This window comes from Gopherus evgoodei, chromosome 22 (genome assembly GCF_007399415.2).
Source record: "Gopherus evgoodei ecotype Sinaloan lineage chromosome 22, rGopEvg1_v1.p, whole genome shotgun sequence".
In the NCBI taxonomy this organism is placed as follows: Eukaryota; Metazoa; Chordata; order Testudines; family Testudinidae; genus Gopherus; species Gopherus evgoodei.
In genome coordinates, this window is record NC_044343.1 from 13,385,633 (window position 1) to 13,411,827 (window position 26,195).

Here is a 26,195-nt window from a genome sequence, read left to right on the forward strand (position 1 = left end):
TGGGGGGGTGTTCGCCCCACTCCCAGGAGTGAGAGACAGGGCTCTGGAGGCACGGAGTCTCATAGATGCTAAGGTGGGACCATGGCGATCACCTAGTCTGACATGTCTGACAGGCCCGAGAGCTGCCCCTGCCTGCTCTCACCTCTGCCATGTGCCGACCCTGCAGGGATATTCTGGAAGGGTGTCTTACCTAGGGAAAGATGAACCAGGGCCAGTCCCTCACCTGGTGCAAATTGCCGCAACGCCAGTGATTGCCACCAGCTGCGGATCTGGCTCTCTGTGGTTGAAAACAAAACAAAGGAAATACAAACCACACATTGAACTGTCCCTTTGGTTTTGCGGAGCTGGGCTGGCTCTGACGGTCTCGGTAGTTGCTCTTGGAAACTCGTCTCCTTTACGCAAGGTCTCGGCCACGTCACCCATTCACTAGTGTCCACTTCTGCTTCCTTGCTCATGATGCCAATCAGTTCAACCCTGAGACCCTTCTAACACGTAGGTGTGGGGGGAGGATTCCTGCCCTGCCTCTCTGCGCTGAGCTCTGGCTTGGGAAGTTTGGTAGCAGCCAGACAGGGTTCTGCATGGGGAGGCCTGGCAGTCCCCCTAGGGAAACACCAACATCCAACATCTGTTCTGAGCAACCCAGGATGCAGAGTAGCCAGCCTGATGGGAGCAGGAGATTGGAAAATTGCAGAAGGGTAAGGAGGGGGCATCATTAATCAAATAGGCTGCCAGGTTTTATCAATGGTCTGAATATGCTCCTTGGCTTTCATCCGTAGGGACGCGATGCTGGAGCTCCTCTGGTCGACGTCTTCCAGAGGGTACTTGTCCACAAAGGGGGTGGCGCACTGGTACGGCGTGGGTGCCATGGGCTGCATGGGCTGAGCCATGGGAGGCGCAGTGTTCAGGAAGGAGTGGCCGGCGTAGGCAGGCTGCAGGGCTTGGGTGGGCCCCATGAAACCTGGGATGCTGTGGACCGTGGTAGCACTGGAGATGGAGGAAGTCAGCCAAGGGTCCAGAGGCAAGGAGTTGCTCATGGGCCCGACATTGGCGGTCATTGGGGGCCTGTTGAAGGACAACATGGGGGTATCATGGAGTTTCATCGAACTGGCTTCCATTTTCTCTTGCCGCCTCCACTTGGCGCGTCTGTTCTGAAACCACACCTGCAAGAGGAAAAGCTGGAGTGTGACTAACTGCACCCAGTCCTAGCCCGCCAGATGCCATCAACATTCCACACTGAAGCCTAGGACTGTCGGACGCCTGTCTACAACAGCCACCTGGACTCTGTGGCTGCAGTGAGGAGAGAACTCAGAGTCTCCTGCCCCCAAACCAGCCTTTCTACTACCTGAACTAAAGGAGAATCCTGCAGTATAGGGCTTAGGCCACCCGGCTGAGCAGTTCTGATTCCACCAGTGGAAGGCAGAGCTAACACATACACACCAGCCAATTCTTTCCCATACTTAATACCCAAGCAGCACCAGAACCTGGCAATTCTGAGTGATGTTTCTGTGACCACCCACACATTAATACTGTTACATTTGCTGGGTATAAAATCCTGACGTCTTTAGGCAGGCCAAACGCTTTTTGATTTTTTAACTCCTGAGTGAGGATCTGGCCCCTCGTTTGGGAAGTCACTCTCGGATGATTTAATACAATGCCACACAATCCAGCATAGCAACTTCCCTGCAAACCTGCCCCCAAAGCACTTTGTGGAGTTAAATAATAAGTAGCAGAGAGAAGGAAAAAACATGATGTGGAGTGATGTGAACTAGAGAGGAAAAATAGAGGTAGTCAGTGAAAGGGCCATTTGGACAGTCAGGAAAAGATTCTTTTTCCCAAAGCTACTGCTCAGAGCCAGTTATTCTTCCTTGGGGTTGGGGAGTGTCTCAGGGTAACTCCTCTAGTTTAAATCACAGAGTCATTGATTTGAAGGCCAGAAGGAATCATTGTGAACATCTAGTCTGACCTCCTGCATGTCACAGGTCAGAAAAACTCACCCAGTGATTCCTGCATCAAGCCAGTATCTTGTTGTTGAGCTAGAGCAGATCTTTAAGAAAGAGGTGTCCAGTCTTGATTTAAAGACTCCAAGTGATGGAAATTCCACCACATCCCTAGGTTGGTTGCTTCCTGTCAAAAATTAGCACCTTCTTTCTAGCCTGAGTTTGTCTCACTTCAACTTCCAGGCACTGGATCATGGTTTGCCTTTGTCTGACAGATTAACAAGCCCCCTATTATTAGAGATCTTCTCCTCATGTAGGTACTTATAGATCAGGATCAAGTCACCCCTTAGAAACCCCCTCCCCGCTATTGCCTTTCATTGACCCTCCCCACCATCCCATCTGTCTTTCCCCCATGAAAGGCTGGGCACTGCTGACCGAAGAAGTGGGGCAGGGGCGAGGGTGAGGGGGAAGAGGAGGGGCAGGGGAGGTGCCTGCACTCCTGATGGAGTGTCCAGTTTTTAAATATTGTCAAGTTGGCAACAACCCTAGTTAAAACTCCTGGGCCTAACTCATTCCTAGTGCTTTCAGTTCAGTTACAGCCGAGATCAGTGTGTTTTAAAAGTGCTGCTAGTAACACTTCGGGTTGATCAATACCAAGGCGCTGCCAGAAATGTTTCCAGTTTTTATTTCAATCAGCTTGGAGCGGCCTGCTCCACTTCCTGTTTCTAGTCAGCGACCATTCCAGGGGCAGATCTTCAACTAGTTTAAATGGTAATTATGATTCCCTGTTCTGTTAACTCCCTCTGGGGCACCTGGCATTGGCCACTGCCGGAAGACAGGATCCTGGTCTAGCTGGACCTTTGGTCTGACCCAGTAAGGCCGTTCTTATGTTCATATGACGCTCACCAGCTGAGAATCAGCCCCCACAGTCTCTAGCTACCCAGCCTACACCTGCTTGGCAACTGAGCCCCCAGGACTCAGCCACCAGTGAAATCACTGGATGAAAAGATGCTGTGTACGTGCTATTATACTGTCTTATATGTATGCATTATGTATGTACATGCTATTATACTGTCTTACATGATGCTGTAGTGTTGGTGCTCCTATACTATGAAGTCTTGTCATATCTAATGAAATATGAACATCAGTTATCAAAATCAATGAACTGCATACACTAAAAATGCGCCACCCTTGTCTTTTTTTTTAAAATAGGTCCTGGTAATTTACACCACTCGCAGGTCGGCAGTGGGCTGCCTGGTCTTTTGAGCGAATCAACAGAATTTGTCTGTGCATTTTAATTAGAAATCCTGCCAATCGTATCAGTATCAAATACCAAAATATCTTATCCCCCAGCATGGAGGCCACTGGTGCTGGGTTTAAACTTAATTGGATGAACATGCTTATTAATATGTCTGTTAATCCTTTAGAAGGTGCCATGAAATATACAGCTAACCATGTCTAGCATGCAGTTAATTGCCTTCTAACTGATGTTCTTGTTTAATTACTCAGGATGGTTTCCAAAGTAACAAGGAGCTAGTCGATCCCCTCATTCCCACCCTACCCATTGCTAGAGTTTGTGGGGAATGAACAAACATTGACCGAAACTCCTGTTTCTGCCCTGTGTTTTACAAGACAATCACTTGTTTCCACAGAGATTATGACAAAGATCTACTGATAAAAACAAAATGCTGCCCTTGTGTTTCATTTATATGGACTTGGTCTGGGGGCGGGCCCCAGGGATACTGTAAAGACCTGGCTGGTGTGTGTATATGTGCGTGCGTGCATACCACTACCTCTTATTAGAAAGAACAGGAACTGCTCAGCTGTGGGTCATAGGGTCTGTACTGCTAAGAGCTCATGGAGATCCTCCTTTAGGTGTTAGAGGCCTGAGCTTATGGAGCAGCGGGATCTGCTGTGAAGTTCCAGATAGCTATGGATCCCCTGGACATCCCCCTCTCTCTGACTGGTCACCCTCTCCCTGCACATTAATTCCTCCTTCCACCTACTGGTGGCTTTGTAGTGCTGTAGCCAACAGGGGCCATGCGTGTAGCCACCCTCAGGCCTGGTGCAAGGCCCAGTGCCACTCTGAGAGTCAAGCCGCAGGGGGTGATGAAGGCCTGAGCACCAGGTCTCTCCTCTTCTCCCTCTCCCACACATGCTGGTCTGCTAGAGACAGCAAGCAAGGCAATGAACCCCGGCTCAATTTAATGTGGGACTGTGGCCCAGCTCAGAGCCCATTCAAACAGATGAGCCAGATCCTGGAAACTATAGTCCTGACTCCTGACCACACGTGGTCCTGCAAGACCCCTTGGGGTTTCTCCTGCAAAGGGGTTTCTCCCGTGCCTGGCCTAAATTCCAGACTGCTTCCTAAAATGCAGTTTCAATGGGATTTAATACACTTCTTCACTTTCTGTCCTAAGCTCCCCTGCAGCGTTGCTGTGTGATGCAAAATAGCTGCTTCTGTGTTTCACCCCAGAGCTGGCTGCATTTCAGTGGTGGCCAGAGTCATTCTAGTATCTGTGGTTTGTTAAGTCTGCAAAAAGGCTTTGTGAGACATTTAACATGAAGGCATCATTTTCAGAACTGGTTGAAATTTTTTGCATACAAGTTTTGTTGTTGTTGTTGTTGTTGTTGAAAATGGACTTTTAAAAATAAAATTAAACTTTTAACAAGAAAATTGCCGGCCTGACTGAAATTTTCTCATTTTCATGAAATTTTCCATTAAAAGTTTTAATGGCAGTTTGTATCCAAATCATTTTCAAAGTCGCTATCGACCTGTTTCATTACCAAGAATCTAATTTTCAGTAAGGAATCATGGCTTTCAATAAACTAAAATATTGATAACATTCCTGTGAAAAAAATTGACGAAAAGTATTTTGATGAATTTCACATGAAACTGGAGCCCCACGCAATGGACACAGGGTGGAAATTTGAATTTTTTTCATGCAATCCTTTCCCCTGTTTTTAATAAGAAGACTGATGATACCTGGTTTTTTTACAGCACTTGTCACCACAGATCTCTAAGTGCTTCAGCAAGGAAGGACGTATCATTACTCCCATTTTTACAAATGGGGAAACTGAAGCACAAATTGGGAATGTGATTTGCCCCTAGTCACTCAGTATGCTAGTGGCAAAGCCAGGAGGAGAAGCTGAGTCTCTGGAGTCCCAGTCCAGGGCTCTATCCCTTAGATTGTATTTTGTCTTCAAGAATTTCTCAGCCCTGCAGGGCGATCCCAGGCAAGATCTCATCCCAAGGCAGCCTGGGGATTTCCTGGATTTCACTTCACTCCATGGCAGAGCTGCTGGAAGAAGTATCCAGTCTCCCGGTCTCATCACTGGGCAGAGATTGCCCTAACCTCCAGGACCTGCAAGTCCTCAAGAAGTCCCTATCCAACTACCTCACTGCAAGACAGAGGTCCCAAGCTCGCCCCACATGTCTGGTAGGTGGAGAATGGGGGGAACGTGGGGATCTCTGCCATGGTTCGGCCACCCCTGCCTCGACCATCCCAGACAGAGGTTTGTCCAACTTGTTCTTAAAACCCTCCAATGATGGGGATTCCACAACCTCTCTGGGAAGCCTGTTCCAGACCTTCCTGAGCCTCAGGGTTAGAGAGTTTCTCCTCATATCTAACCTAAATCTCCCTTGCTTCAGATTAGGCCCATTACTTCTTGTCCTACCTTCAGTGAACATGGGAAACAAATGATCCTCTCCCTCTCTCTAACAGCCCTTAACATATTTGAAGACTATCAGGTCCCCCCTCAATCTTCTGTTCTCAAGTCTAAACGGGCCCAGGTTTTTTAAATTTCCTCACAGGCCAGGTTTTCTAAACCTTTTCTCATTTTTGTAGCTCTCCTCTGGACTCTCTTTAATTTGTCCATACCTTTCCTAATGTGAGGCACCAGAACTGGACACCATACTTCCGCTGAGGCCTCCCCAGTGCTGAGACAAGTGAGACAGGTATTTCCTGTGTCTCACACATCACACTCCTGTTAATACACCCCAGGCTGGTATTAGCCTTTCTTGCAGCTGCATCACATTGTTGACTCATGTTCCACATTTAACGGAGCTGGACTTAACCAGTGGCCTACCGGTGAAAGGCTCCTGCACACACCTGGTGCCCAGGAGTAACAGGCTCGTCTGGCCTTCCTCACCTGCACTCTGACTTCCGGCAGATTGACTTTCATGGCCAGCTCCTCCCGGCTGTAGACGTCTGGGTAGTGGGACTTCTCAAAGGCCCTCTCCAGCTCATGCAGCTGGTAGGTGGTGAAGGTTGTGCGGTTCCTGCGATGTTTCTTCTTGGGCTGCTCCTCCTCTGTGTTGTCCGGCGTGGTGCCCTCACTGTCTATGCTCTTCCGCAGCTCACTCAGCTCTCCCTCACATTTATTTAGGAACATGTTGGCTTCTGCAGAGGGGACAGTAATTGGGGGTTAGATTGGAGCTGGGCAGGGAACAGCAGCCTCGCCGCTCACCAGAGGGACCCAGACAGGTCCCTCTGTCACACTACAGCTGCAGCAGGAGCAACTTAAGAATGACTATTAAGTAGCAACTGTTAAGCTGAAAACTAAACCTAGGGATCAATTTACCTGCCACCTCTGGCGTGGAAGGTGACAGCTGTTTAAAGTGCATAGCGGCACTGCACAACAGTTTCAGGCCAGTAAGTGAGGAAGAATCAGCCTGCACAGAGTGTTTGTACTGATTTAAATACACTAGCGCCTCAGAGTTACGAACATCAGAGTTACGAACAGACCAGTCAACCACGCACCTCATTTAGAAGCGCAATTATGCAATCAGGCAGCAGCAGAGACACACACACACAAAAGCAAATACAGTATGTTAAATGTAAACAACTCACAAAATAAAGGGAAAGCAGCGTTTTTCTTCTGCATAGTAAAGTTTCAAAGCTGTATTAAGTCAATGTTCAGTTGTAAACTTTTAAAAACAACCATGACGTTTTGCTCAGGGTTCTGAACTTTTCAGAGTTAGGAACATCCTCCATTTCCGAGGCGTTCGGAACGCTGAGGTTCCTCTGTATACCGGTTAGGAACTGCAGGTCTGAGAATAAGCTTTGTACTGGTATTACTGCATCGGTACAAGGCCTGCATGCAGACAGGCCCTAAATGAAACTGCCTGGGGGAAGTGAAGCAGTTATCCCCCTGGACAGAAGAGCTAACCCTCTTGCCCTTGCAAACAGTACCACAGTGAACTAAAATGCAGGATTCCTCCTCAGTACTGGACACAGCCCTTCCTACAGACTCGTCAACACACTTCAGGCCACTGTTGCCTGTTCCTTGGATACCTTCCCAGATCCCTCCTGCTTCATTTGTGAGCCCAGTAGAGATTCATGGCACAACACGGTCCAGCCCTCTGAGCACTTCACCCTTATTCATCCTTTCCTGGCTATTCCCTTCCACTCCCCTGAGACGCTGCCAAGATCTCACGGGAAATGTTCAGGTTCGAAGCAGCTCTGATTTTCCAAAACGTCTCCAACCCTCACTCACAAGGGCCTCTTGGCATTGAAACAGCACTAGGAGAGGGGAATCAGCAATGAAGGCCAGATAACCCAGTACCTCCTGGCTGCTTTGTGCCTTCAGCACCACAGAGCAGCCATAAACCTGGCATTTCAGCCTCTTTGTGTCACCAGAGTGGTCAAAGCAACCAGCGTGCACTGTGAAGCTGGTCCCCGGACAGACAGATAGATGGATACTCCTCCAAGGAAGCAGGTTGTTCATTCCCTTAAGAGTTGACCTGCTCCTGCTGCTTATTCCCTATACAAAGTCACAACGCTCCACTTCTGACATCAGAGTGGGTCCCACAGCCGCTCATTGTGATGTTACTCAAACCACAAGAGTAGGCTGCAGGACTTGCAGCATTGTCTAGTGGGGAGAGCAAGGGGCTTGCCTTGGCTTGGAGCACCTTGGGTTCTAGTCCTGGCTCTGCTACTGATTGGCCATGTGCCCCCTTGGACACATCTCATCCCCTCTCAGTGCCTCAGTTTCCTTCATCTGTAAAATAAGCTCCCCCATAGTGAAGCACTTTGAGATTGTCCAACAAAAGCAGCTAAGTAACATGATTCACATGCAGGAAGAGGATAAGAGAGAGCATGTGACCTCTGGTCCGGGAGCTTCCCAGGAGACGCCAGATACTTATTACCCGCAAAATCCAAATTCCCTTGTAGTCAAAGGGAGTTTTGCCATTAGCTTCAACAGGATTTGGATTTGGGTTTGCGTGTGCACAAGGGGGCAAGGCACCCTCCCGGCAGCACTGCAGCATCACAGCAACTGGGCACCAAAGCCCCTTGCAAGAGAACCTGGACATGTTCAAACTAGAGCCATGAAGACATCCCCATGGCATGTGGTCCTTTCAAACAGCAGTGCTCCCCAGCCTGAGAGAGGATGGCTGGACAAGGCTGCCTGAGCCAGTTCCATTAAACTGGAGGAGAAATACTGACTTTAATGAGATCTGATTCAGACCCTGGGTGATCTAGAGGAAAGAGCCTGTCTCACAGGAATTCAGGGCTGGAAGGGTCATCCAGTCCCGCCCCCTGAGCTGAGACAGGACCAGTTAAACCTAGACCCTCCCTGACAGGTGTCTGTCCAGCCTGTTCTTAAAACCCTCCAGTGACAGGGATTCCACAGCCCCCCTGGGAAAACTGTTCCAGAGATTCACTAGCCTCAGAAAGTTTTTCCTAATATCTAACCCTAGTCTCCCTTGCTGCAGTCCAGGCCCATTACTTCTTATCCTCCCTTCAGAGGACATGGAGAACACGTGGTCCCCGCCCTCTCGATAACAAACTCTCTGCTGCCCAGTCTTCTTTTCTCAAGACTAAACATGTCCAGTTTTTTAACTTTTTCTCATAGCTCAGGTTTGTTAAACCTTTTATCATGTTTGTTGCTCTCCTCTGGACTCTGCAATTTGTTCCATCTTTCTTAAAGTGCTGCCCAGTAGTCTGAGTGCAGAGTAGAGCAGGACAAGTACCTCCGGTGTCTTCCCTGTTAATACACCCCAGAATGATATTAGCCTTTCTCGCAGTTGCATCACATTGCTGACTCATATTCAATTTGGGATCCACTCTAACCCCCCAATACTTTTCAGTAGTACGAAGCCTAGCCAGTTCTTCCCCAGTTTGTAGCTGTGCATTTGATTTTTTTCTCTCTTGGGTATGGTACTTTGCACTAATCGTTACTGAATTTCAGCTTGTTGATTTCAGACCAATTTGACAAGTCATTCTGAATTCTAATCCTGTCCTCCAAAGTGCTTGCAACCCTCCCCACTTCTTGTCCCATGCAAATTTTAGGAGCATACACTCCATTCCATATTGAATGATGGTCTGCTCCCTCTGACTTCAAAGCCCAACCCGCATCAGCATTAAACAGAGCCAGTGAGCCAGATCATCAGCTGGTGTAAATCAGCATGACTCCAGTGAAGCTGATTGAGGATCTGCTTAGGTGCCTCTGTGCATATAAACAGTCAGAACCTAATGGATACAGTGCAGTGACCCCAACGAGAATACACCCATAGGTAGATTTGCACACTTACTCTTTGTTTAAACATCAGTGAGACAAAAAGCCAGGTTGATGACTATTTCTGATCCCTGCCTGACTGCAGGGGGAGCTTTGGCTGTGCAAAGACTGCAGGATCTAGCCCAATCTAGTATGGAGCAAGGGAGCTTCAGTGTGTGTCTGTGAGTAATCACCAATACCAAAGGCATTTTGTTTCACTGTCTATGACCCTGCCTACGTGAAGGAAATTTGCACCAGTATAACTATTTTGGTCTGTCATCAGAATAAACTATGGTGGTGTAATTCCACTGGGTTGGAATTACAGCAGTGGAATTACATCAATGGAGTGCAGATTTTCATAACACAGGCAGGGTTTGCGAAAGCACTGTCCAGTTCATGAGTAAAGTATACTCTCATCTGGGGTAAATCAGATGGACTTCAATGGAACTTCACGGATTTTTCCCCAGGTTCTGAAGATTATATATATAATGCAGATAGATAGATAGTTAGAATCTATCTATCTATCTATTTTACATGGGTGATTATTAAATTATTTGTGAAAGCTATTGATTATACGTGTATTAAAAATAAGCTTCCACAATTTAGTGTCCTGTCAAGAATGGAAAAAAATTATATGAAAAACAAAATTTAAAAATAAGTTTCATATGAAAGCTCAAATTAATAAACCACCTGCCATGTGAATTAATTCAAACTTTAATTTAATATGGCTATAAATCACAATCAGCCTGGGATTTTTAATTCTTTCTGTTTAAATAGTTTTCTTTTTTCTTTCTTTTATTACCTGACTTAGCAGAGCAAAGTAAAAATTCTCTTGTAATGTCTTGTGACAATATATTTGTCCATTCAATACAGATCACCTAAGAAAATAATGAGGAGTCCAGTGGCATCTTTTTTTTACCCACGAAAACTTATGCCCAAATATATGTTAGTTTTGAAGGTGCCACCGGACTGCCTGTTGTTTCTGTGGCTACACAGTAACACGGCTCCCCTTCTGATACTGAAGACAATAATGAAATTCCCATAGCTAATCTCTGAAGCTATCTTAAAAAAAGACACGCAGTTGTCTGACCAGTAAAATCCACATTTCAGAGATGCAATGAAAATAGGCTAAAGATTTTTTAAAAAGAAAAATCCACTATACAGTGAAAAAAATCACAAATATAAACTGAGATTTAACCTGCTCAATTTTTTTTTATTTTTAATGTTTCTCTTTTAAAATATTAATGTAGATCTGGACAATCTTTACTTGCTGGAGATAATATGGCACTTGAAATTCTGTGACATAAAAGTGCAAATAACTGCAGAAACCAGTGGTAGAAAAGCTAGAGACTCCTCTAGCTCCCCGCACCCCAGCACTGTGATTTGGCAGGTCTGAAGGAAGGGGATACCCTTTAACTACAAAACAAACAGAGAGAAAACAGCAGAGGGAATAACAGGCCCATCAACATGGCTGTAAAAATAAGTTTCCCCCAAAAGTACATGGTTTCTTTACCTCTCTGCCCCCACCCCCTGTTTCTGGCTAATGACCTTTTCCCCCCTGAGTGTTTATAAGCATTTTCAAACCTAGGAACATTTCGTCTTTAAGCTTTTTATCCAGTGTATCTGAAATCTTTCTGCAGCATTTGATAAGGATTACCAGCCCCGTTCCATCGGGAGGGATCTAATACAAACATTTAAATAAAACGAAAATACATAATCCCAGGATATTTCTTCAAAGGGAAATGTGATCAGATCTCGCTGGGATAATGATGTACTGGAGTGTGCGGTGTGCCTCACATACACACGCACACTCACAAATACACCCATGTGTGAGTCTAAAGAAATCAAAAAGGAAATTACATTAAGTAACTAAATCTAAATAAATAACTAAATGAAAGATCCCACTGTATAGATGTGTGTGTACATTACATAAGTACACACCTATAGACACCTCTATAATATAGTCACATGTGTGTGTTTGAAGAAATTAAAAAGGAAATTAAATTAAGCAACTAATTAAAGAAAAAGCGACAAAAGAGTCCTGTGGCACCTTATAGACTAACAGACGTATTGGGGCATGAGCTTTCGTGGGTGAATACTCACCTGTTTACCCACTATTCACCCATGAAAGCTTATGCTCCAATACGTCTGTTAGTCTATAACAGGGGTCGGCAACCTTTCAGAAGTGCTGTGCCCAGTCTTCATTTATTCACTCTGGTTTAAAGTTTCGCGTACCAGTAACACATTTTAACGTTTTTAGAAGGTCTCTTTCTATAAGTCTATAATATAGAACTAAACTATTGTTGTATGTAAAGTAAATAAGGTTTTTTAAATGCTTAAGATGCTTCATTTAAAATTAAATTAAAATGCAGAGCCCCCCGGAACGGTGGCCAGGACCCAGGCAGTGTGAGTGCCACTGAAAATCAGCTCTCGTGCCGCCTTCGGCATGTGTCCCATAGGTTGCCTACCCCTGGTCTCTAAGGTGCCACAGGACTCTTTGTCGTTTTTTACTGATCCAGACCAACACGGCTACCCCTCTGATAATGAAATAAGATTCCATAAATAACAGATCTCTCTTCCTATGTTTGTGTGTAGCTAGCTAGGGGGTGTCTGGGGATGGATGGAAGATGATCCATCTATGCATGGTCCAGTATACAGATATTTACATAGATACACATATGTAGTTAGACATATACAGACACCTGTGTATACACACACTCACATGTATACAGAGGTGTCTCTTAGTTAGTTAAATGTTCTTATGAATTTCTCTCGGATACGTGAACACTGTTTTTAAGGCCCCTTTCTGCCTCTGATCTGTTCCTACTGGGATCCACATGCGCTGGTCCAGGCAGAATAGACTTTGTGCCTGTTTCTCTGGGGGGCTCTGCCCGGAGAGCTCTGGGGGGGGGGCTCTTTGTTATTCATTCATTGTCCAGCCGCTGCTCAGATGACCAGCGGGTCTGGAGGATGCCCCGGGCCGGCCTGTCCCTCTGCAGCCGGGGAGCGAGCGGCGCCGCTCAGCGCCCCCGATGCATGCCCGGGAGCTGACCGCCCGCCTCCCGCCCCGTCTCTGCTTGGCAGGGGCTGGCGAGGAGAAAGGAAGAAAAGTTGCAAAGCGTCCAGCGCCCGACTCGCCAGGCTGCCGGGGCCCCGAGCTGGCACCGCGAGGCCCGGGGGCCCCAGGGTCCCCCACCGCCCCCCAACGACCGGCCCGACGGCTCTCAGGGAGCCGAGCGCTCATCCCCGAGCCCCCAGCGCCGCTGAAAGGGGCTCCCCGCTCCCCGCCAAGCCGGGCTGTGCAGCCCGCACGGTCCCTGGGGGTCCCCCCGGGGCCCGGCCCTAAAGCGCATCTGCTGCGCCCCATTCCTCGGCCAGCGGCTCGTCCCCCGGGCACCCCGCGTGTCAAAACCCGCTCCGTTCCCGGGGGCAACTCGGAGCCGAGCCCCGCTTCTCTCTCCAAACTCCGCGGAGGGACCCCGGGCTGGCCTGGGGCGACCCAGACCCGACCCAAGCCGGCAAACAGACCCCCCCCCGGCCGGCTTGGACCCGCAGCACCTGGGGGCGGACTCGGAAGGCAGCCAGCGGCTCTCCCCGGATCGGGCTGCGGAACGCGCCGGGAGCGCTGGGATTTCAAGGGGGTCAAAGCTTCAGAGGCTGCTATTAATTACCGTCAATTGTCATTGCTGCGGGCCAACCCCGGGCCGGGCCGGGCCGAGCCGGGCCAGGCCGGGCCGGGCCGCCGCAGAACTGGGCCGTTTGTGTTTGGAAACGAGAGAGAGAGAGAAAAAAAAAAGTCTCCGAAAAGTTGGTTCTAGCCCCGGGAGGGAGGCGCACGGGGCGCCGCGCTCAGACTCCGCGGAGACCCCTAGCGACCCGCGGGCACGGCCCTTTTCCGGGGGCTCCCCGCCGGATTGCCCTGCCTCGCCCGGCCCCGACGGCACAAGCCAGGGGCTGGCGCCACAGCACCGCGCCGGGGAAGCGAGACACTTGTTCGCTGCCCTGAACCTGCCGCCGCGCCCGGCGCTGCAGGAAGCTCCCAGCTGGGGGCGACTCGGGGGCTGCCCTGGCCAGGAGCCCCAGAAGGGGCTGCCGAGGTGCTGGAGGCAGGAGCGCCTGGAGCAGGTGCCTGAGAGCCCCCGCCCCGCCGGGGGGCTTGGCCGGGGCTCCTGGAACCGGTGGTGCCCCCAGACCCCGGGAAGGGACGATCGCGGCTGGATTTGACTTGCAAACCTATTTACCGTACAGAGCCGCCTCCTCCGGGGGCGAGCCCAGGGGCTGGGCGCTGTAGGGATCCGGCGGCTGCTCCGCTCTGCTGCCGTCCCCCAGGCTGGCCGCGCCGCTTTTGCTGGCCGCAAGGCCGGGCACCTGCAGGGGGCCCAGGAGCGAGTCCTGATCCCTGCTAAATCCCAGGATCACGTCGATGCTGTGCACGCGCCCTGCACCCCCCGCGCCGCTTCCGCAGCCCTTCAGCAACACCTGCTGCTGCTGCTGCTGCAGGGCCCCTGCCTCCAGCACGTTCATGGGGCCCTCCTGCAAGGCCAGGTGCATTCGGGCTGGCAGGAGCCTGGGGCTGGCAGCGTCCTGGGGAGGAGGGGAGAGGCTGGAGCTGGGGTGGCTGGGGATGGGTGAGTGGATGGATGGGCCAGGTGGGTCTGTAAGGTGTGGGGTCAGCGGCTGGGGTGAGCAGATGGACGGGCGAGGCCAGGCAAGTCTGTAAGGTGTGGGGTCAGCGGCTGGGGTGAGCAGATGGATGGGCCAGGTTGGTCTGTAATGTGTGGGGTCAGCGGCTGGGGTGAGTGGATGGACGGGCGAGGCGAGGCAAGTCTGTAAGGTGTGGGGTCAGCGGCTGGGGTGAGCGGATGGATGGGCCAGGTTGGTCTGTAAGGTGTGGGGTCAGCGGCTGGGGTGAGTGGATGGATGAGCCAAGCGGGTTTGTAAGGTGTGGGGTAAGCAGTTGGGGTGACTGGATGGTTGGGTGAGGTGAGGCAGGTCTGTGAGGTGTGGGGTCAGCAGCTGGGGTGAGTGGATGGATGGGCCAGGCAGGTCTGTGAGGTGTGGGGTCAGCAGCTGGGGTGAGTGGATGGATGGGCCAGGCAGGTCTGTGAGGTGTGGGGTCAGCAGCTGGGGTGAGCGGATGGATGGGCCAGGTGGGTCTGTAAGGTGTGGGGTCAGCGGCTGGGGTGAGTGGATGGACGGGCCAGGTGGGTCTGTAAGGTGTGGGGTCAGTGGCTGGGGTGAGCGGATGGACAGGCCAGGCAGGTCTGTGAGGTGTGGGGTCAGCGGCTGGGGTGAGCGGATGGACAGGCCAGGCAGGTCTGTGAGGTGTGGGGTCAGCGGCTGGGGTGAGTGGATGGATGGGCCAGGTGGGTCTGTAAGGTGTGGGGTCAGCGGCTGGGGTGAGTGGATGGACGGGCCAGGTGGGTCTGTAAGGTGTGGGGTCAGCGGCTGGGGTGAGTGGATGAACGGGCCAGGCAGGTCTGTGAGGTGTGGGGTCAGCGGCTGGGGTGAGTGGATGGACGGGCCAGGCAGGTCTGTGAGGTGTGGGGTCAGCGGCTGGGGTGAGTGGATGGATGGGCCAGGTGGGTCTGTAAGGTGTGGGGTCAGCGGCTGGGGTGAGCGGATGGACAGGCCAGGCAGGTCTGTGAGGTGTGGGGTCAGCGGCTGGGGTGAGCGGATGGACAGGCCAGGCAGGTCTGTGAGGTGTGGGGTCAGCGGCTGGGGTGAGTGGATGGATGGGCCAGGTGGGTCTGTAAGGTGTGGGGTCAGCGGCTGGGGTGAGTGGATGGACGGGCCAGGCAGGTCTGTGAGGTGTGGGGTCAGTGGCTGGGGTGAGTGGATGGACAGGCCAGGCAGGTCTGTGAGGTGTGGGGTCAGCAGCTGGGGTGAGTGGATGGATGGGCCAGGTGGGTCTGTAAGGTGTGGGGTCAGCGGCTGGGGTGAGCGGATGGACAGGCCAGGCAGGTCTGTGAGGTGTGGGGTCAGCGGCTGGGGTGAGCGGATGGATGGGTGAGGCGAGTGAGTGAGTGGCACAAATGCAGGCAGCCAGCCCCCCTCCTGGCACCGTCCTCTCTCTCTGTCTCTCTTTCACCCTCTTCTCAGTTGTGCAGCTCTTATCATCTGCAAGGAAAGAAGAGAGAGAAGGAGAGTGAGGAACGTTCTGGTCCCTTGGATTCTGCGTCAGAACCACAGTCCACTGCCATCACCCGCCCCTCTGGCCCTAGGATGTAGCAGCACCAGGCACCCAGGACAGGAACATTCCCCAGACCAGGTGACCAGGGTCCTTCCCTCCAGAGCACCAGGCAACTGCATGGGCTGGAGGAGCCAGACCTACCATCCTCCTGCGGTGTCTCTGAGCACCTCCCTGTCCCTACATCCACCTCTGCTTTGGAGAGGGGCTGCTCCCAGCTCTCCACTGGGCCTGGTCTTTCCCTGGGCAGCCTGGAGACACACTGTCCTCCTGCTTGGGGTCTGGACAAGTGAATTTGGCCCTAGGTGCTGGAACTAGGGTGCTGGGGGGGCTGCCACACCCCCTGGCTCGAAGCGGTTTCCATCAGATACAGGGTTTACAGTTTGGTTGAGTGGCTCTCAGCACCCCCACTGTATGAATTGTTCCAGCACCCCTGAACTCAACCCCCTGTCAGAACAGGCTCCGGGTTAGCCCCTTGTCTCAGGGGGTGTGAATGTCCCAAGAGGGAGCAGACAGCCCTGAGCACAGATGTTCTCCACCTCTGTGCCTTGTGAGGCCCACTGGTGCCCATGAACCCACACAGCGATGAGGGGAGGGTGTTGGCCTTGGAGTCTGGATTTGGCTTCAGTCTCCCTTCCACTAGATCCATCCATAGCAGAGACTTCTTTCTTTGTTTGTGCATGTGTGTCTGAGGGGCGGGGTGGGTGGGTGTCCGTGTTGGAAGGGGGAAGGGAGCTGTGCATGTCTGTGGGGCGGCATGTCTCTGGGGGGGGTGTCTGCAGAGGAGGGCTGTGAGGGGCCTAGGTGTGTCTGGGTGTATGTGTGTAGGGCTCATTGGTTGTGTGACCATGTACTAGTTTGTGGTGAGTGTATGTGTTCAAGTGGTGCGGTATTTGTGTGGCGTTTGTGTGGTCTGTGTGTATAGGGGAGGGCTTGTTTGTGTGCTGTGTTGTGTATGTGTCTGTGCAGTGTGTGTGTGTGCGGGGGGGGGGGGGGGAAGAGCTGGTTGCCTGGGTGACAGTTTCCCTGTTCCCTTTACACCAAGCCCAAGGTGGCCTGTTCGGTTGGGAACGCCCCAGCACCTGGCCTCCAGCCTCGAACCTCTAGGGTCTGAGCTGCAGCTCTTGGCTCCGGGGACCAGGCTGCTCTAGGGCCGCCCGCTCCCTGGCTGGGGTTAGCGCCTGCCTGCTTCTAGGACGAGCAAAAGTATGGATGTAAAAAAATCAACGAATAAAGAGGCAAAGTGCCTGTGATGCAGGATCCTAGAAGAACATGAGCTGGGGCAATGGGCAGGCACCGGGGAGTGGGGTCCCACGGCACAGCTGGGACATGGCAGGGGGTGGGCTGTGCATTGCTCTCTAATTTCCCCTACAATCCCAGCACCTCTGCTTTAGCTGCACACACAACAAGCAAAGAGGAAAGCCAGTGAGACATAACCCATGGAAAGAATGAGAATAGATAATCCCACTGAGTGGGAGCAGGAATAAAATAAGCATTAAAAGAATAACAGAATCAGATACATACATAATGAAGCAAAACAAGAGGACAGCAGGATACATAAGGGAGTAAATCAGAGTGGGGATGAATAATAAGAAACAAACTAAACAATAACATTTAATAATATCTAAAAAGGAAGAACAAAAATCCAATTTATCTATTTGTCTATCTGTCCTTATACCCATCTCTCTTGTGGGGCCACCTGGATCTGACCCTCCGTTTGAAATAACCCCTTTCTCATTGTGTTTTTAAATCCTGTTTCTGTTAAAATTGGGCCAGTGTTTTCATTTCCACCTCTGTTTTCGTTTTGACGTGCAGAGAGTCCCCTGTGCCACCCTATCCTCTCCTTATTGGCCCCCATGCCCTCCTGAAGCCTATCTCACATTTTCCCCCTTTCATTTTCATTGGCGCCACCCTTGTTAGAAAGATCACTCTACCTAGCAGAAACAAAAAGGTCCCACAACCTCAGAAACTCGATTGGTTATGTAAATGGCCAGAACTGGCAGAGGGCACAGATCCTGCAGTCTTTGCCATGCCCCCTCCCCCCTGAAATGGCAAGCCTAGGGAAGGTGCAGAATTTGCCCCCCCAACGTACAGCCCCATTAGCCTGACTGGAGCTGACCCCCGCAAATAGAGAAGTCAAACTGCGCCTGTGGTATTGGCTCAGGCAGAACGCCCATTGGAGTCATAATGCAACCATCTCCCCTGCTAAACATTCCATCTGCTGGTCTCATTCCCGTTAGCAAATCAATTCCAATAAAGAAAAAGAAATCTCCAAATAAATTCAGGGTGTGCGTGTTTCAAGAATCCCTTCTAGAATTTTTAAGGAACCTTAATTGGATTCATTCAACTAAAAGAGCTGATTTCGATTTCCCGTCTCGGTCTTTGGTGGATCCTGATATTTCATTACGAATGCCATGATCACAGCAGCAATTTTTGGTTTTAAGTGCTTAAGCTTTAAGACCGTAATGAAGGAAACTGCAAAAACACAAAATCTCTTGGGGATTTGCCTCTGTTTTGATTTATTCTTGAGCATGCTTTGGTTCCTCTACAATTTTGCATGGGAGTGGGGTTAGCAGCTACCCATCATTTAAAAAAAAACAAAAAACTGTGAAACAGTTAAGAGCATTTTTTTCATGCTGAGATAAAGGTCAGAGAGAACCAGTGAATAAAACAGTTGTATTGTCTCTTTGCAGCTTGTTTGGGATTTCTGGGGATTTCCCCCTGAAAACTTCTGAAGTTTAACAGAAATGCAAAGAAAGAAAAGCAAAAGGAAGAATAAAAGAGGAAATGTAAAAAAAAAAGAAGAAAAATGTAACAAAAGAAAAGAAAAGACAGACGACTGACAGGCTGTTTCCAGCTTTGCTGATAAACTCAGAATACTTGTTTGTACTCATTTGCTTTTCAATTTTTTCTTAAGGGGAGAGCCAAGGAAGCCAAAATATCCAGGGGTCTGGCTTCTTATTTGGATGACCTGTGTCTAGTAGCAGGTGAATGAAGTGGGGGAAAGAGTGGGCCAGATTCTGCCCTCTGATCCTTAGGAATAAAGCAGGAGGGAGCCAGTGGAAGTCAATGATGGAGTTACTCTGGTGGGAGGGAGAGGAGAACTGGGCTACACTCGCAAGCATCAAGTTTTCAGTGCTACTTTTCTGCTGATTTTCAGAACCCATTTTATACCCCATTTGCCCCTCAGCCCCCTCCCTCCCCAGCCCCCTGTGTATGACATTAGCACTTCTCTCTCCCCCAGTGACCACCGCAGCACCTGCGCTCATTCCAGAGAGCACAGTTCTTTTTCAGCATCTCTCCCTACCTCTCCCTGCTGAATAGAAGAAAACAAAAATTACCTGCTGGGCCCCGCTTGGATTTTCCAGGAGTATTTAACTTGGGAGGTCCCTCCTGGAAAGCAAACAAGCGGCTCAACCTCACCAATCTTGCAGCTTGGCAGCCAAAGTTCCCTCTAGTCTCCTTATTTGTCACAGAACCATCTCACTAAGGCTAGAGAGAATCTTTATTTAGTCTTGCAGATGTCACCAGGGCCTGCAGATTGGAAATGAGTCCAAAGGATTAAGGCGAGGTCATTAATTGGAGGCCTTCCCCTTTAAGAATGATTGACAGTTACTTTCTGGACAAGTAATTGCTCTAAATGTCCCTCCAGTTCAGAGGAGGGGGAGAACTCTGATGATGGACAAAGACGGGAACTGCCTTCCCCGCTCAGATTGTCTCCAGTACAAAGGCGTCCTGCTGGAGTTTTCCTTGTAATCCCCTCATTACTGAGGAGGAAAAGAATTAGAAACACAGAGTGCGGAGAAGAAAGGCAGAAGGGGCTGCACGGGGAGAAAGAGAAACAATTTGCTTTGGCCTTTTTAGCAGCCCAGAGTTTTGGCGGAGGGAAGTTCACTGACTCAGGCCTCAAGCATGGCCCTGTGGGGAAGGTGCGACCCCTCGCCCACCTGCTCCTTGGTGGGCACAAGGCCATGCGCCGGGCTCCCACGGCTGCCAGGACACTTTACCAGCCCAGCTGCAGGGAGAAAGGCTGGCTGGCTCTGTAGCTAGAGGCTTTGGAGTCAGGAGTGGTAGGTTCATATCCTGCCTTTTTTGTGGACTCCTTGGGTAAAATGACTAATCTCGCCAGGGCCTCAGTTCCTCTCCTGTAACATGGGAGTAATAGCCCTTCCCAGGTCTATGGGGAGGGTAAACTCGGGGGGGCAGGAGCTGCCTGTTGTTACAGGATAGCACTCATGAGAGCTGCCCTCTATGATGATGGGAACACACAGGCTATTTCATTCATATCCCTGGCCCACAAAACATGACTGGCTCTGGGGGGAGGTGAAGATCCCCCACTGACAGCACAAGAATGCCAGCAACTCCTTGCACCCAAACTCCTGGAGCCCTCCCTCCCCAGAGCAGGCCCCCTGCATCCTGGGGTGCTGGTCAGGAGGAATGGGGTCCTGGGAGCCCAGAGACACTCTCTGGGTGGCTGAAATGTCACCCACTCCCCCCCGCCCAGCGTTTTAGCCTCTGCACAGTTGGCTTTGCTCCAAGCGCTATTCACGTGGGTGGTTGGTCCCCGGGGCTGAGGGAAGAAATGGAGAGGGGGCGCACACAGCCAGAGCGATGTTGCTCCAGCACATCACAGAGGGAGGGAAGTTACAACTTTCATGTGTCCCTGGCGGCCTTATAGAACCTCTTACTAATGCTCACATGCTGTCATACATGCCACTCCCAGTGCACACATAACAGTGCCATGCCCATCCCCTGATGCACACATCTTGTCCCCCAAACCATGCTGCAATGCTCTGTACCATCGCCACCCCCATACCCTAATGCACTCTACTGTCCCCAAAACCACCCTCCAATACACACACATTGCAGCCCTATGCCCATCCCCCAGTTCACATGTACCATCCCCACACTCATCTTCCAAAGCACATGAGCATCACCATGCCCATTCCCCCATGCACACATACCACCCCCACCCACACCCCCCATGCAAACACACACACATATCCCATCCCCCTGTGCACATATACTGTCCCCATGCTCACACTGATCCATGTCCAACCCCCTGGGTGCACACCCAATCACACACACATCCCCAGTGCACAGCTATCTCCCCCGTTCCTACCCCTTATGCACACACAAACCCCTCACCCCATCTGCCCCAAGTCACAGACACCACTCCTGTATCCCTCCAGAAATATCGTTCCACAACATGTTGGGGATACTTTTCAAAATCACAATCATCTGCTTGGGAAAACTGGCCCTATGAGCCATACTCATCCAATGAGAGAACAGAAACAGGGCAGGGAGGAAGGACTCTGATGCGGTTAGGGGCATGATCAGGGTTCAAATCCCCACTCTGGTACCCTGTGTGAGCTCTGTGCCTCAAGCTCCACATCTGTGAAATGGGGATAACAGTACGGCCCTGCCTCACAGGGGTGTAAGGAGATTACAGATTGTTCAGACTGATTTGCTTACTAGGGGCAAACACTCAGCTAAGATCTGGTATGATCTATGCAGCCAACCAAACTGACTTGAAATTTGAATCCTCCCATCGTGTTGCTCACAAGTGAGCTGCACTCCAGAGTTAACCAAAGGAGAGATGCTCGTTGGTGATTTGCTAAGAGAGCAGGTGGTAGAACCTGTGCAGTTCACTAATGCGTGGCCATTCGGTGCCCACTGACAGCTGTGGAACTGCTGTGCAATGGGACTGTCCTTCACTGGGCAGATGCTACCTCCACCCAAGTCTAGCTTCTTTTCCCTGGCAGGAGAAGTGGGTGTCTCCATGTCACCCACCAGCCCTGAGGAGGAACTTGCTGTGTTCTCATACTCTGCTGCCCCAGCACTTTCCCTAGCCATGGCTGTCACACACTAGCATCTCTCCAGAGTCCTTCTGGGGAATAGCCTGTGGCCTTGTCCACAGGGGGAGGGCTTTCTAGTATGTGTTTTTCCAGTAGAACTAAAGCAGAGTAACTGGTGAAGGAGTGTGTCCACACCACTTTGGTTATGCTGGGCCACATCCCTTGTGAATCAGCGCATCCAGACAACTCTGTGTTTTTCCAGACTAACTGCACAGCATTGTGGGCAGATATTCCATGGTGCAAATGTTCCACCACTAGGCCCGATGCAGTCTGAGATTTTTCTCGCTGGGTACTGTGGGTTGCCTACCAGAGCCTACTGGCATTTCTTGCACTTGGGGTCAAACTAAACAAACTGCCATGAATCCTCTCCTGGCATCTCATGATTCAGCTGAGCCATTTTCAAGCTGCAGTCAGGAAACCCTACTGAGGGCCGTGATCCTGCTGGGCATTAATACAAGCAGGCTGTTGCATATGTATTGACAACCATGCAGCCGGATGGCTTTGGTGGGTGGGGAGACAGTCCTGATGATGCCATGACAATATGTCTAGGGAAGGAGGAGGAGGAGGAGGTTGACACTGAGCAGTTAATTCTGCAGGATATTTTCCTGGAGCAGCTTCCGTCAGTGGACCACTGCTTCTGAGCCTGGCCGGCTAATGCTGGCTGGTGGGGCAGGATAGTGCCGCAGTCCTGGGTCGGCCAGCAATGGCTGCAGAACTTCAGGATAACAAAGGCCACTTTCCTAAAGATCTGTGCAGAGCTCATGCCGGAGCTGCAGCAGCCTCACACCTATGTGGGAGCTCCCCTCAGCTTGGAGAAGCACTCGGCCATCGCCATGTGGAAGCTCACCAGCCAGCAGCTAACCTGGTGCGGGGAGATGGATTGTCGGGACTGCTGACATGTAGAGAGTACTTGTCATGGGGGCTGGCCCCCGAGGGGGTCAGGTGCCCAGCTTAGCAGGCTGTGACAGGTCCTGCTAAGGAGAATGAACCAACCCAGCTGCACTGGAGGATAGTTAATTGCCTGAGAAACTGGGCAGCAGTTAATTAGGTAACGGACATTTGTGTCTAATAACGGGTTATGAAAAGTGAGGTCTGGTCTGCACTTAAAAATTAGATTGACCACCAGCTCCGTCGCTGAGGGGAGTGAAAACATCACACCCCGAACACCATAGTTAGATTGATCTGACCTGCGGTGTAGACGCGGCTAGGCTGACGGAGGACTTCTTCCAGAGACGTCGCCACTGCTGCCTCTTGGAGAGGTGGATGATGGAAAACCCTTTTTTGTCGATGTAGGAAGCGTTCACACCACAGTGCAACCCAGCCCAGCTGCAGCGCCGTAGCTGTCCGGCTGCAGTGTGAACCTGGCCGGAGTCAGGCGCTCCAGAACAGAGGAAGCTCCTGAGGAGAGAGACTCTTCAGGGGAGCTAATTAGGAAGCTACTCCCAGCTGCCTCAGAGCGAGAGAGACTCAATAGCTGGGTGGTCAGAGTGCCCACCCGGGCTGTGGGAGCTCCGGGTCTGGTCCCCCTGCTCCAATCACTCTTTAAGTATCTCTCAACAGTGGGACAGCTTCAACAGGGAACCACACTGGGACGCTCCCCGTGTTGTGAGGCACCTCACCACCACCTGCCCTTAGTGTGAAGTAGTCTTGTCTGGGCCTGCTGGGACTCAGCTCCCTGAACCCACCTGCCCTCCAAGCCCCCGCAGGCCTGGCTCTCTCTGTAAGGTAGTGTCATAACCTACACCAGATTTGGACCTTAGCGTCCAAAATATGGGGGTTAGCATGAAAACCTCCAAGCTTAGCTACCAGCTTGGACCTGGTACTTGCTGCCACCACCCAAAAAATTAGAGTGTTTTGGGGCACTCTGGTCCCCCTGAAAAACCTTCCCTGGGGACCCCAAGACCCAAATCCCTTGAGTCTCACAACAAAGGGAAATAATCCTTTTTCCCTTCCCCCCTCCAGGTGCTCCTGGAGAGATACACAGACACAAGCTCTGTGAATCCAAACAGAGTGACTCCTCCTCTCTGTTCCCAGTCCTGGAACAAAAGTACTTTCCTCTTCACCCAGAGGGAATGCAAAATCAGGCTAGCCAATTCAACACACACAGATCTCCCCTGATTTCTTCCTCCCACCAATTCCCTGGTGAGTACAGACTCAATTTCCCTGAAGTAAAGAAAAACTCCAACAGGTCTTAAAAGAAAGCTTTATATAAAAAAGAAAGAAAAAATACATACAAATGGTCTCTCTGTATTAAGGTGACGAATACAGGGTCGATTGCTTAAAAGAATATTGAATAAACAGCCTTATTCAAAAAGAATACAAATCAAAGCACTCCAGCACTTATATTCATGCAAATACCAAAGAAAAGAAACCATATAACTTACTATCTGATCTCTTTGTCCTTACACTTAGAAACAGAAGACTAGAAAGTAGAAACTACTTCTCCAAAGCTCAGAGAAGGCAAACAGACAGAACACAAAGACCTCAGACACAAAATTCCCTCCACCCAAAGTTGAAAAAATCCGGTTTCCTGATTGGTCCTCTGGTCAGGTGCTTCAGGTGAAAGAGACATTAACCCTTAGCTATCTGTTTATGACACGCCCCCAAATTGCAGACAGTGGGGAAGCTCACTGGCGGCGATTTCCTTCTAGAACTTGAAAATAAACAGATTAATACAACACATGCACCTTTACATATACTACTAAGTATATAACCAACAGACTTTTACATTTTAAGAACACTTTTTAACTACTGAATTCTGGGAAACTCTCATGGGAGAGTGCATCAGCAACTTTGTTAGAAGCTCCTGTGATGTGTTGAATTTCAAAATCAAAATCCTGGAGAGCTAAACTCCAACGAAGAAGTTTCTTGTTGTTCCCCTTGGCAGTATGAAGCCACTTTAGTGCAGCATGGTCAGTTTGTAGTTGGAACCGCCGTCCCCAAACATATGGGCGTAGCTTTTCCAGGGCGTACACAATGGCATAGCATTCCTTTTCACTGACTGACCAGTGACTTTCCCTCTCAGACAGTTTCTTGCTGAGAAACACGACAGGATGGAAGTTGTGATCTGTTGCTTGCTGCATGAGCACTGCTCCTATACCACGCTCAGATGCATCCGTGGTTACTAGGAATGGCTTGTCAAAGTCCGGGGCCCTGAGTACAGGGTCAGACATGAGCGTTGCCTTAAGTTGGGTAAAGGCCTTTTGACACTCATCAGTCCACTTAACGGCATTTGGCTGGGTCTTTTTGGTCAGGTCGGTCAATGGGGCAGCGATTTGGCTGTAGTGTGGTACAAATCGCCGGTAGTATCCGGCCAAGCCTAAGAAGGATTGGACCTGTTTCTTTGACCTTGGGACAGGCCTTTTTTGGATAGCATCCACTTTGGCCTGTAGGGGGTTTATGGTTCCTCGACCCACCTGGTGCTCCAGGTAAGTCACTCTGTTTTGGCCTATTTGACACTTTTTGGCCTTAACAGTTAGTCCGGCCTGCCTGATGCGCTCAAAGACCTTTTCCAGGTGTAGTAGGTGTTCGGGCCAGGAGTCTGAAAAAATGGCCACATCATCTAGGTAGGCAACTGCAAATTCTCCCAGTTCAGCTAGTAGACCATCTACCAGCCTCTGGAAGGTGGCGGGTGCATTTCGAAGGCCGAAAGGAAGGACATTGAATTCATACACCCCCGCATGGGTGACGAATGCTGACCTCTCCTTGGCAGGTTCATCTAGCGGTATTTGCCAGTACCCCTTGGTTAAGTCTATTGTAGAGATGAACTGGGCACGTCCCAACTTCTCCAATAGCTCATCGGTGCGTGGCATTGGATAGTTGTCCGGACGAGTTACCGCATTTAGCTTACGGTAGTCCACGCAAAAGCGTATTTCCCCATCTGGTTTGGGAACCAGAACCACTGGAGATGCCCATGCACTGGTAGATGAGCGGATTATACCCATGTGTAGCATGTTCTGGATCTCCCGTTCTATAGCAGCTTGGGCATGAGGAGACACCCGGTAGGGTGGGGTTCTGATTGGGTGAGCATTACCTGTATCAATGGAGTGGTATGCCCGTTCAGTCCGTCCTGGGGTGGCTGAGAACAATGGGGCGAAGCTAGTGCACAGCTCCTTGATTTGTTGCCGCTGCAGACGTTCCAGGGTGGTTGAGAGGTTCACCTCTTCCACGCCACCTTCTTTTTTCCCGTCGTAGTAGACACCGTCAGGCCACTCAGCATCATCTCCCTGGACTGTGAACTGACAAACCTGTAAGTCTCTGGAATAGAAAGGCTTGAGAGAATTAACACGGTACACTTTAGGCTTTAGTGAGGAATTGGGAAATGCTATGAGGTAATTCACAGTTCCCAGGCGCTCTTGGACCATGAATGGCCCTTCCCATGATGCTTCCATCTTATGGGCCTGTTGCGCCTTCAAGACCATAACCTGGTCTCCTACCTTGAAGGAACGTTCTCTGGCATGTCTGTCATACCAGGCCTTTTGCTCTTCCTGAGCATTCTTTAGGTTCTCTCTAGCAAGGGCTAAAGAGTGTCGGAGGGTGCTTTGTAGGTTGCTTACAAAGTCCAGAATGTTAGTTCCTGGAGAAGGCGTAAACCCCTCCCATTGCTGCTTCACCAACTGTAATGGTCCCTTAACCTCGTGACCATACACAAGTTCAAATGGTGAAAACCCTAAACTGGGATGTGGTACAGCCCTGTAGGCAAACAGCAAT

At 50.6% G+C, this 26,195-nt stretch overlaps 1 protein-coding gene across 1 annotated transcript; it reads right to left on the reverse strand.

The window, feature by feature from the left end:
• Positions 1 to 716: 716 nt before the first annotated feature.
• RAX2 (retina and anterior neural fold homeobox 2) lies at positions 717 to 13,988 on the reverse strand. Its single transcript, XM_030540580.1, has 3 exons — positions 13,679 to 13,988; positions 6,090 to 6,340; positions 717 to 1,160 (listed from the first exon to the last, which is right to left on the reverse strand). Exons 1-3 carry the CDS (start codon positions 13,986 to 13,988, stop codon positions 717 to 719), a joined length of 1,005 nt encoding a protein of 334 aa, XP_030396440.1.
• Between the last annotated feature and the right edge of the window lie 12,207 nt (positions 13,989 to 26,195).